The sequence below is a fragment of the Hemibagrus wyckioides genome, linkage group LG17 (genome assembly GCF_019097595.1).
Source record: "Hemibagrus wyckioides isolate EC202008001 linkage group LG17, SWU_Hwy_1.0, whole genome shotgun sequence".
In the NCBI taxonomy this organism is placed as follows: domain Eukaryota; kingdom Metazoa; phylum Chordata; class Actinopteri; order Siluriformes; family Bagridae; genus Hemibagrus; species Hemibagrus wyckioides.
In genome coordinates, this window is record NC_080726.1 from 14,140,677 (window position 1) to 14,153,333 (window position 12,657).

The 12,657-nt window shown below is 37.6% G+C and overlaps 1 protein-coding gene across 6 annotated transcripts in view; it reads left to right on the plus strand.

The window, feature by feature from the left end:
• LOC131367985 (membrane-associated phosphatidylinositol transfer protein 3-like) overlaps positions 1–12,657 on the plus strand; it is a 47,903-nt gene that overhangs the window by 2,868 nt on the left and 32,378 nt on the right. For all 6 annotated transcript variants that reach the window (XR_009206992.1, XR_009206991.1, XM_058413720.1 and 3 more), the window contains exons 2-4: positions 453–548; positions 12,016–12,086; positions 12,176–12,384. Coding sequence is in view for 4 of the 6 variants with exons in the window: in XM_058413720.1 (XP_058269703.1) it covers positions 453–548; positions 12,016–12,086; positions 12,176–12,384 (376 nt within the window). In the remaining 2 variants the exon portion in view is untranslated. The remainder of the gene's footprint in view (positions 1–452; positions 549–12,015; positions 12,087–12,175; positions 12,385–12,657) is intronic.

A 12,657-nucleotide genomic window follows, 5' to 3' on the forward strand; every position in this document is an offset into this window, starting at 1 on the left:
ACACAAATTAAATTATAATTATATCATACAAGGTCCACAAGTTTTTACTATGCTTCTACCACTCAAAACATGTTTGTGGTCTTTGCAGGAATTGGAAATACAGCTATATACATTGTGTATGAAATGGCCAGAAAATGGGAAATTGTGTTTTGGCTTTTGTTTAACATTTGTATTTATCAGGATTGCGAATTTTACTTTTTTAATTATAAAGATTGCTAGTTTGCTAGATTATCAGGGATGTTTGGTGTATGTATATAGCCTAATAGTCAGAGAGATGCTATTTTTAACCACAATACTGTAGCTGTGTGAGTTCCTGAGGACCATATAGTAAAAATAGCATGTATCTAAAAGCAACTTTAATCTACATTATTGTTATTATGCCATATCTGATTTGGTAAACACAGAGGAATTATTCATTTTACTGACTGTTTCTTTGACATCTCTCTCTGCAGAAACTTCAACTAAGTACATAGCTTCTACCTTTCAGACTGACCATATCGCCCAAGAGTCCATGGACAGCTCAGATGATGAGTTTTTTGATGCCCGAGGTTAGTGTCACTTTTATTCCACTGGTGTCCAGAATTAAGCCTGTCTTTCTCTGTGTGCATTCTTTTCTGTTCTGACACATAGTCAGTTTGCTGGCTCTGTTTCAATGATGGGACTATTTGAAAGATGGTTACACTTTGCTCTTGTTGTGTTGCACCGCTGTCTAATCTGAGTCAGTGTCTGTGTTTTAGGGTTGTATTGATAACCGAGATGAATGTATGTCTTAACAGAACAGGGAGATTGACAATATTATGTTTTGGGAGATACATAATATTGTGTATTCCTGTCCTGATTACATCTCCAGTTTGGAGGATATGATAGCTATTGGTAGGAAATATTTATGAAATAAAGGTGGCTGTTTTTTTTTGTTGCTATAATAGACATTCAAGTCATTCATCTTCAGTAGCTGTTTCTGGTCAAAGTCTCTGGTCCAGAGAACACCTTGAAAGGGATGCCAGTCTAAGGGGAAAATGTATACACAAATTCATATACTCATTCACAACTAAAGGCAATTTACCTATCAAGTCACCAGTCCACCCACAGGCATGTTTGTAGGAGATGGGAGGAAAGTCACATGAATATTGGAAGGCCATGCAAACTCAGACAGGTAGTAAAACATACTCAGAACTGGGGCCCTTGTAGATTTGTAGCGGTGCTGCACCACTGTGGTATCATGTAATATACCGTGTATATGTAATGACATTTGTATAGCTTAGTGCAAGTGTCAAATGCCTTCCATGTGGTCTATTGCAAAAAAAAGATTGATTCTTCAATAGCCATGTGGCAAGTGCTTACAGCCTTTATTGAGGTTGCTAGGGACATCTCCAAGTTGCACAGATCACTTAATGCAAGGGAACGATCTTAAGAATTAGAGAAAAAATATTTACGAACATTTTCACATTTCAAGCTGTTACAATTTCTAATTGAAATAGACATAATAACATAACATCTTTAACTTTGTGACACAAATGTTGAACAAAAAAGCAGATATTTGTGTTCACCTGTCTGGGTCAATACTTTGGTAGAAACACTGCAATTACAGCTGCAGGTCTTCTTGGACGTACCTCTATTCTGATATTTTTTACAAATTTTCTTGAGCAAGTATGCTTTGACAAAACTATAAAAAATGAACAAATTCAAGAGGAGTGAACATTTATGCATGGTACTGTATTATAATCTTAATTATCTTAAAATATTATCTGTTGTGTAACCAATTCTGACTGCCCTCACTATTCCATTCAGTTATGTGTGTGTGTGTGTGTGTGTGTATAACTACATGTTACCCATTGACTCAGTAATGCTGCATGGAGTTAAATGTGAGGTCAATGTGCTAATATAGTAATAATTAGTGAGGAAGTTACACACTGTCTTTTTTTCCAGGAATAATAAAGATATGAACAGGAGTTACACAAATTCCTGGAGCATTGCAACTTACACTACTGATACTGATTCTCTGCCTGTTTATTACAAAAACATTACTGTTCCAAAGCCTTTACTGACATCTTGACAAATGTTTATGGTCGATTTATTTTATCGACGCACACCCTACATGAGTAATGAAAGAACTTTTGATGGAGTTTGCCTAACCTTGTTTGCAATTAATTATCAGCTCAGGCACATGATTTAGATCCATTATGACTTGCTCCTACAGGCAGATTGCTTCCGCCATTTACACTCTTACTGCAGGCATTTGTTCTGCTGTCATTACTAATTCATTAACACGATATTATGCTATATAGCAGCATTCAAATTTATAAGCATGATTTTTCCTATTGATTAAGTGGCAGCTACTGTGGCTCAGAGCCTGACTGAACATTAGGTCTTTTATACCACTATAAACCATCATAAATTAGTATAATCAAATTTACTCTGAAAGGTATTTTGTGATTTCTGTAGGATTAAAGGGCACCGTTGAATGTCTTCCCCGTTCATTAATGTCAGTGTCCTGGCTTTAGTGTGGGAAATAGGGCAGTTCATCATTATGTGGGTGTTGGTTTGGATCACCAAGTGTAAGGTTGTGTTAGGCAGATGACAGTCCATCCCCTTGCACATAGCAGATGCTATGAAGAAGCAGACAGTCTAATCACAGTCTCTGCATGTGTTCAGAGTGTGAACAGCAACATTGTGTTTGCTTGAACGCTTATCATAAGAATAATAAGATAAATCAAAACATTTTTTTTCCACAAATGTGACCCCGGGGCCCGGGGAGCAGGTTGGTCAGCACGGAATATGAGACACAGTCTTGATGTGGTGTTGATATGTTGAAGCTTTCTGTGAGGACATGTGTCAGCGCATTGTAATGACCAGAGATAAAGCTGTAACGGCATGACGAGTAACATGACTTACATGATGAGTAACATGAGTAACAAGGGAGAGAAAATAACAAGAGCTGGTGAAGGTATGGTTGCTTGTAACTGCTATAATTTAAATGATAACAGGAACTGTGATGTTCCACAACATTACACATAACTAAAGATGAATAAAATGATAAACGTATTTGCGTGTTGGCAAATTATTATGGTGTAAGCGGAATAAAACACTTCGGGTGTACTCTCGTAAGAAAAGGATCCACCTTTGGGTGGTGAGACTAACTCTGCTTTGCATCAGATCCACCTGTTGTTGATTAGTTTTTATAACAGCATGTTCTGTTGTGTTTTATTCATTACATGTTACATTACCGCTTGTTTGGTCAGTGTACTACCCAAAGTTTATTGAGACTTTTATCATTTTACTGCACTGAAAATAATCTTACTTTTAAAAGCATTTAGTCACTACCTGCTTACTCCCGAACACTAAACTATATTATACTATATTATAGCTTTAAGCAATCCTTAAGTTGTAGCTATAGCTTTAAGCAATCCTTAAGTTGTTTTTTTGTGTCTGTCCTGATGTATCTTATTGTTTTTTTTGTCTGTTTATTTCACAGTTCTACATTAGAAATGTTGCTGCTTGTTCTTAAGCACTAGTTATTCATAAATTCATGGCTGTTTGCAATTGTATCATTTATTAAAATCCAAAATTACAGCCAGAAACACTGCATAGGGAAAAATGTCACATTTAGCAGATTATTGTAATTTTCCAGTCTAAATGGGATCATTGTTTGGCATCATAAGTCATGTTTTTTTTTTTTTTAGTTTTTTTTTATATACAGTCAATTTCTGACATATCTGCTACTGTGTTCCTCTTCCAGAGATGACAGTCCTGTATTTATCTATTTTCAGAATTTTGTTGGTGGAATTCGGCCCCTTCGAAATGCAAACAAATTCTTAACTATTATAAGAATGTTGTCATGATGTATAAGAGGTTGATCATGGCTTCTAGACAGTGTCATCTATAATTGCACAAGTGAGGCTTTTAGCTAACTGCATGCTGATGATATCCTTTGCATTGTATTCTGTTCATGGGCATTAGTAGGCTTTGGCATCCTGCCTCATAGTGCACATTAAAAAGAGAAAACCCATCTCCCTTCCTTTTTTTTGCCTATTATAGAAAGCCTTGCTTTTATCCTTTTGTGTGATAATAAAAAAGCTCTAGCTCTGGCTTCCCTCTGTTGAATGGTTTATAGGGTTTATTTATTCTTTTTCCCTCATTTTTCTTTCCTTTAGGTACATGTCACACCACAGATATCTCTCTCTCTCTCTCTCTCTCTCTCTCTCTCTCTCTCTCTCTCTCCCTTCTTTGATCATCTTTTCACAGGCCTATAATCTTCCCCTATGTTATATTGATCCATTCTTTGCCAGGCAGCTTAATACTTTCCAGCATTCGGTTTACTTCTTAAAAGCTCTTTTCTTTTAGCACACAAGGATGGCAACTTCTTAAGGGTGCTAGTTTTAGTGCTTCTGTTTATCCTCATCTGTTTACTTGTCAAAAGCATAGAGGGGGTCAAAATGGAGGATGAGACAGAGTGACGAAATGGCTCCAGACCTGGGGTGTGTGACAGTCCCTGACATTTTATTATTTGAAAACATCACCTAAAAATTATTTAGTGAACATTATTTACCTAATGAAACTACAACGAAATGTTGTGTGGAAATACTCAATTATGTGATGGTGTAATATGTGAAAATATTACTGCTACCACTCCAAAATGCCTATAACCACTTGTAATTACCTTTGATGTTTTTGCATATACAAAACAGGTTAGTTCTCAGGTCAGATGATATTCAGTGTAGTAAAAATAATAAAGGTCTTAATAAACATTGGGGGTTTGATGGAGAGTACACTAACCAATCAAGCAGTAATACAATTTACAAGGAATAAAACACATTGAGTCATGCTGTTATAATCAGTGAGGGTCATGTGATGCAAAGTAGAGATTTGATTTAGTTCGACATTTCAAAAACTAGCTAGATTTAAATAAAATTAATGCTAGTTTTATTTTTGGTTAATGGTTTAACAGCAATATTGACCAGATGTCCATTAATTCTTCACAATAAACACTGACTGTGATAGAAAATGTGCAGGAAAACGCATATGTACACATATATTATGCTTGGTGTTGTTGTTGTTGTTGTTGTCCTTCAGCTGCTTCCTGTTCGGGGTCGTCACAGCAGATCATCTGATCTGCATATTTGATTAATGTTTAGGTTTTACACCAGATCCCCTTGTTGATCCAATTCTCCAATTATATACATACGGTATACTTGTTATTATATCTTACTTACTTAATTCTATATAATAAATAGTGGAATAGTTTTGAATTACATGGTTCAATACTGTAATTCATTTCAGCAGAAAACAAGAGTTATTGTGAAATAACGACACTGCATTCCATGCACAGCAGAATCTGTTGGGCTGGGTGTGTGGTTTTGGTGATCAGGCTTAATCACATGTGACAGAGCAATAACTAAGCTACTGCTTCAGATTCTGCTCAGTCTTAGACACTAGAGATTCTTAACACAAATCAGTTTCTTCAAGTCCCATTTCATTTAGTTAGGGCATGAAACGTGTAAATACAAGCCTGGAAAGACTGGTTGATGATGCAAGTCTGAAATACTGTTTACACCAAGAGTAAAATTTAAAGGATATTTTCCTTGAAACAAATAACACAAAGAGAAGAGAATCAAGTGCATTAAAACACATAGAAATACATGACTACATGGTTGTTTTACTGACAGTTTTTCAGTTCATACTGTTAGCTAATCATTTAGATTGAACAGGTAGATTATGTTTAGCATGAGCAATGATGTATGTGTGAATTTCAGGATTGCTTATGGGAGCAAAATTAGAGCTTCCATTCAAGCTAAACTGGAAACTGGAAACTGCACTGATCAGATTCCCACATTCCGCATGAATGTGTGTTTGCTGATTTCTGTTAGTACTTTGACAGTGTAAAGAACTGAGGTGTAAAAAAACGCTAACAAGGGCACAGCCATTTTCTCGCTTCTCAGTAATCCCTATTAAAGTGTTAAAGCTATTTAGGTTTTCCTTCAATAATTTTTTTTAGTTTTGTGACCAGAGGGAATGAAGAATTGTGCTTAGAAATGCAAATTGTTGTTTTAGTGCATTCTTCTGTTTAAGATGGTGTGCAACCTGGATTAAATTTAGCTGACATTTTCTTATTACCATCATTTTTAACTTTTCCAAATGTTAACTGCCTAGTTAGTATCACATAGAGAAAAAGATGTAGAGCGATCCAGAGCTTGATTAGACACAGGTTGGGAAGTAATGCTCTACATTAGAAAACTAATTAGTCTAGAAGGCTTTTTAGAATGCGGTTGGCCCTCCCTCTGTTTCCAGACATTATCACAGATTTTATCTGCTCTGGCCATAATCTGAGGGCTGTAACTGACTGGCTTTTGGCCCTGTTGGTTTAACACACACACACACACACATACACACACACACAGCTCATTTGTATTCTCACCGACACCATCTCCCATCAAGTCTCTTTTTTCATAAGCAGCAGACGTGATCTCCTTGACATACTAATTCTCATTTAATTGCATTTTTCTAATTTCTTTTGCCTCTTTCACCATTTTAATGCATAATGCCTCCAATGGAAAGGAGACAAAAATAGAGCGACTCAGACAGACAAGTGGGAGAAGCTTTTTTTTTTTTTTTTTTTTTTTTACAACTCTGTATCTTATTGTATTTGGTTATTTATATATTTGTGCAGAAAGAAGCTTTTAAGCAGTATTAGGACATTTTTCCACTCCTGAGTGCATTGTGATGTAATGGAAAGCAAATGGACTTAGATAAACAGAACCTAAACAAAATCTTTTATGTGTTTGAATGAAGGAAACATGATAAGCCTTGTTTGGGGATGTGGATAGAGTAAGTAGAAACAAGTGTATTTGCACAGTTTTCTGTTGTGTGGAACAGTGTAAGCAGCCGCGTTTATAGATAATGAGAGTGTGAAGGTGTTGTTAACACAAACAAAAGCTGTGTCGGTGACGCAGTGCTGGCAACCAGATGATCCCAGACCTGAAGTCATCAACCCTGCAGCCAGACTGTTAAGGCATGTCTGCTCATAGCACACACACCCAAAGATCTGCATCAATCACTCATCCCCCTCTTTTCTCTCTGGCTCTACCTTTCCCACTCTCACTCTTTCTCTCTGTAGTATACACAAATATTTCTCATGCCTCTGGCATTTTTGGGGATCTGTCTGTACCTGTACCTGTACCTGTACCTGTATCTGTATCTGTAGCTGCTTCTTTTCATTTTTGTTTTTCTAATCCTGTGTTTCTGTGGTTGTGCAACATGGTTGTATTAGAGTTGCTTCAGAAAAAGAAAAGATATTCCTAAAATTCCACCTTAGTGCATAGATGTGTTACATTTGAACAAACAATATGTTTAAATAAAGTACAAGCACATGGTTAAAAAATTAAGCTTTTAATTAATGCATGAGCAACAGTGTGTTTATACTGATTATCACCACAGCCGTGATTCAGTGTAGGAAACATCACAGCTGCGCTTATATTCAGTATAACCGCACAATTGTGAGTGTGATTTTGCTGTTATACAATAATATTGCCATTATCTTGTTCTATAAACGAGAATTAATATTGGTTAACTGATATTGGACACGATATACATTGATCAGGCATAACATTATAAGCACTGAGAGGTGAAGTGAATAACACTGATTATCTCTTCATCATGGCACCTGTTGGTGGGTGGGATATATTAGGCAGCAAGTCAACATTTTAACCACAAAGTTGATGTGTTAGAAGCAGGAAAAATGGGCAAGCGTAAGGATTTGAGAGAGTTTGACAAGGGCCAAATTGTGATGGCTTGACGACTAGAGCAGAGCATCTCCAAAACTGCAGCACTTCAGGGGTGTTCCCGGTCTGCAGTGGTCAGTATCTGTCAAAAGTGGAACAGTGGTGAACTGGTGACAGGGTCATAGGCAGCCAAGGCTCCCTGATGCCCATAGGTAGCGAAGGCTGGCCCATGTGGTCCGATCCAACAGATGACCTACTGTTGCTCAAAATACTGCAGAAGTTAATGCTGGTTCTGATAGAAAGCTGTCAGAATACACAGTGTGTGCTGGGTCAGGGCTGTTTTAGTAGCAAAAGGGGGACCAACACAATATTTGTCAGATGGTCATAATGTGATTCCTGGTTGGTGTATATGATGATGCTTTCTTTATGCAGACTTTGTAAAACTCATTTCAAAACATTTTCTGTCACATTTTCAGGATGTTCTCTAACACATTTTGAGGTAACTGTTATAAGGAATTTACCAAAACAAAAAGAATGCATGAATGATGCATTTTATTGTGTATTTTAAAGGACATACTGGTGCAATAGCCATCAGATTGTACAGATATACTATTTGTGAAATTGTTAATTACTGAGACATCATAACAAGCCAAACCATGCAGCTGTGTTACTGTATGTACTTGTGGCCCGAGTGCACTATTGACTCCATATTTCACATTAATAAAGGATGTAATAGTATGGAGATTTTTCAGTTGAGTGTAATAAGGAAGTCAGCATGGACATGCTAGGCATTTTTGCTGGATGATGGTGCTTATCTTTCACACTTGAGGTGATATTGACCTGAACTAATTAATGCTTCTGAATGACGTATAAATGTTTGTATTTTTTCATTGTTAATTCAGTTTAATTGACATAAACATGAGTTCCAGTTCTCTCTGAGAGAATCTTACATACTGTATCTGTTCTGAAGGAAATAAATAGCTGGTAAAATCCACATGGCACAAGACACATCACAGCTTTTCCTCACCTCACTGCTAATTATGAACGAGTGCCATTATTAGCCTTATTTTCGTGAGTCCACTTTGAACCCTAGAGAATTTTCACATAGCTATGTTAATTGCCTTATTCAGTGCAAGCCCCTTTACTGTAAGTATACCTGTACCTCTTTCCCTTATTTCTCTTGATCTCTCATTTGTGGGTGCTGGAAGTGAAAAGTAGGATTTGAGACACTGTCTGGTAGCTTGTTACATGTAGAAGTCATATTTTAGTGGTTCTTGTGGGATGATATGCCAATACTTGTACAATGGATAGTAAGCATTCAGCAGGTGATCAGAACACAGGATTTAGATATCATTTGAAATCACCCAGACTTAGGTTGTATACACACACACATACAGATGCAGTATGTTAAGAATGGAATAGCAGCTTGACATCTGGCATTTGACAGTCTTAAGTGCTTCTATATTGGGCTGACTGACATTTGCTTATTGTATGGAGTGCTAAGAACTAAACAGCTCCACTCCTAGGGTCATGAATGGTAGAGTGCAGCTGGGCCGCCTGCAACCGAGACCCTCCACAGCAGGCAAGGCTGCTTATTTGAGCTTGAGGCTTTCATTCAGCACAATCACTCCTCAGAGAGCCGTCGATTTGGAAAGAAAAGCTTGTCCTATTTAAAGGGCACCCACAATCTCCGTCTGGCTTTCATATTATCAGTCAGCCTTGGGTTGTCATGACATCCACAGTATAACACTTGCAGCCTAGTGTTGCACTGTTTTGTTTAACTGATGGCAGAGATGGATTAATGTCTATTTTCTGTTTGTTTGCCCAAGAGATTTTGTGCTGTTTCTAAATAAGGTATGGTATGTAATTACAATTCGAAGCAGTGCTGCAGGTGTATGAATTGCAGAATGACTCATAATGAATGCTCATTCACATGAATATGCACGTAGCAGAATTTTAAACATTCCAACACAGCGGCCTGCTCTGATTGCTAGTCTGCAGGAGCAGCTCTGTGTTTTGTCTGTACAGCACTTTTTGCCTGACTTTCACAGCCATGAATGAAGGTTATTTTTTAAGTTTTTATTTGAAACTCTGCATATGGGCTGCTCGCTGTGACGTATCTTGCTAAGCAACCTTAAACATTCTTTTCACGTCTCTCTCACTTCCATTTCAGTATGTACCTTTTGGTTTGAGAATGGTGTCCAGGTTTGGTGTTGTAAAGGAATATCTCTAGCAGTCAGGAAGTGAAGGAAGACTTGTTGGCAGAGCTGTAGTAACACCTTAAATGTACATCCGCTTGAAAAAGTGGGAACGTGAGGAATCAAGCAGTGTTAGAATGAGTGAAACTACAGACACAGAAGGAGGGGGTCATGTGTACTGTCTTTCACTGGCAGCATCTTGAAAGCAGAATAAATGGAAAAAACAGCTTGTACTCTCACTCTCTCATTTTTTTACTGGGTTTCTGCAATGCTGAGATTTTACTACTGATGGGAGAACTGAGAGTTTGGTAGACGACAGTAATAATAATAATATGTCCTTTGTGTTGTCTTTTTTGAAATGATAAAACAAAATAAAACAAAATAGCATAATGCAATATAATTATTTAACAGTGCAGCACCACTTGGTTGGGGATTTTATGATGAGAATTAAGTAGAAAATAAGCAATAAACATTAAATCTTATCAGTTACACCTTACACCACTCCTCAGAAAAGGTGCAGAGGCTAGGGTACTATTAATAAGGTGAGAAATATTACTGCCCCTATTTCTCACCTTATTAATAGTACCCTAGCCTCTGCTATTGTGGCAGCAGATCTAAAAATAGCTCCTGTCACCCCAATCCTGAAATGCTAAACAATACACCAAGCTCATCTAGTCTCTCACAATTTGTATGAGCCATTCCAATCTGAATTCTGATAGCACAGACACTGCCTTCATTGGAGTTGTTATTGACCTTCTCCTGCCTGAGGATTCAATGACCCTTAATATTCTTCTGCCTTCTGATTTGAATGTTGTATTTAACACATGCCAGCACATCTCTCAGCTGCTGGCATCAAAGGTTTAGCCCTCTTCTGGTGTACCACATTTTGCCATTTTATTACCATCAACAAACATAAATCCTCACCAGTTTCTGTTACTTGAGGTGTCGCTCAGGGCTCTGTACTTTATGGCCACATTATTCACAGTCACCTTCGTTTTCTCTGTTATGAGGATGACACACAGCCTGTAACATCACTACGTCTAACACATTCTTATTACCACTGTTTTATCAGCCTGCATACATCTCAACAAACTATTACCTTAAATTCTTCTAATTAGTGCCAAACCTTTAATATCGTAACATTTATATCTGTGTATTAACTGACATTGATAGGATATTGTTAGACTGTCTGCTTGGAACCATTTGATACATTACTTATCTTTGAATTCCCTATCAGTTCTCTCACCAAGACTGCATTCTTTTACCTCCACACTACAACCTATCCTATTCTTACCATACTGCATGCCAGACTTTTATATATCCAAAATGCTTGCTTAGTCTCTGTAGGTTACACTCTTTAGGTTACCCATCCCCTATCATATTCAATACTAAATTCTGGTTCTAACATCCTCTAGTTCCACTGCACCTGTGATCCCCAGATTTAGACTTTCATGGTTGACTGAAGCTGGAATTCACTTCCTCCTTCAAGCCTCCTTGAAGTCTCCTCTCTCAAAACCCAGCTCTGTTCTCAGTGTTAGAAGTCTCTCATCAGTAACTATGAAGTTTCTCTTCTTTTATCCAGTAGCTCTTTCTGATTTCTGACTTTGCTGTGGACCTTTATGTGACTGCTCTCATTTTCATTTTGTTGTTGCTTAAGATGTTTGTATGTGATGAATATTTATCTGTTATGTATTATTGCTTACTGTTTCTTTACTTTGTAAAGTGTCTTTGAGAATGGTGCTACATACTACTACTACTACTAATATTAATAATATGGCTTGATGGTTATAATGATTGCTTCACACTTCTAGTGCTCAGGGTTTGATTCCCACCATGTGTGTAAAGTTTGCATGCTCTCCATAAGCCTTTGGAGTTTTCTCCGGACTCCTGTCCAGGGTTTAACCTGCCCTGTGCCTGAGGCTCCTGGGATAGGTTCCATGTTCCCTGTGACCCAGTGGGATAAGTAGTGAATGGGTGGATAATAACTGTAGCTTTTATGTATTTATTTATTGCCTGTATAGTCTGTATGGAGAGTCCTTTCTAATTTCTCTTGTTGTGGACTCTTGTTTTCTGTCTGTTTTTCTGTTTGGCTTGTCATTCAGAGAGCCTGTACCATAATGGTAAGCCTTGGTGTATCCCACAGAGTGGCATAGCAGGCCGAGAGGACAGTAGGGTAAGATCATTCAGTTCAATCTGACAGTTTACACCTCTGAAGCTTGGTCTTTAACACCTTAATTTAAGCTTGCCTGTTTTTTCTTCCAGACTCAGGTGCTAATATTGGTGGTGCATGGGGGGAACATTCTGGACCCGGCCAGTGGTGACCTGCAGGCAAAGGCTACAGATGTGGCCACTCTTTCCTCAGTGCTGGAGAAAGTGGCACAGGCGCACTTTGAAGCTGCCACACACCAGATACTTATCAAGCTGGTGCCCTGTCCTGCTGTATGTACAGAGGCCTTTTCCCTGGTTTCCAAGTGAGTCACTGAGATTGATGTGGAGTCATAAAGTAAGCTTTCACATTAGAGAATTATAGCATAATATGTTAAGCTCAAATAAGTAGGTACATTGACAACTCTCTTTACTGTATATGGACAGGTCTTAGTTAGGCTCCTTATAGAGATTTTGGCTATGACACTTTAGTCTTAGACACAAATTGCCATTATATTTTATATATCAATAAATAAAAATACAAACATTTGATACATGATGGCATGTAACTTTCTTTTATATTCTGCCATTTTGCTGTC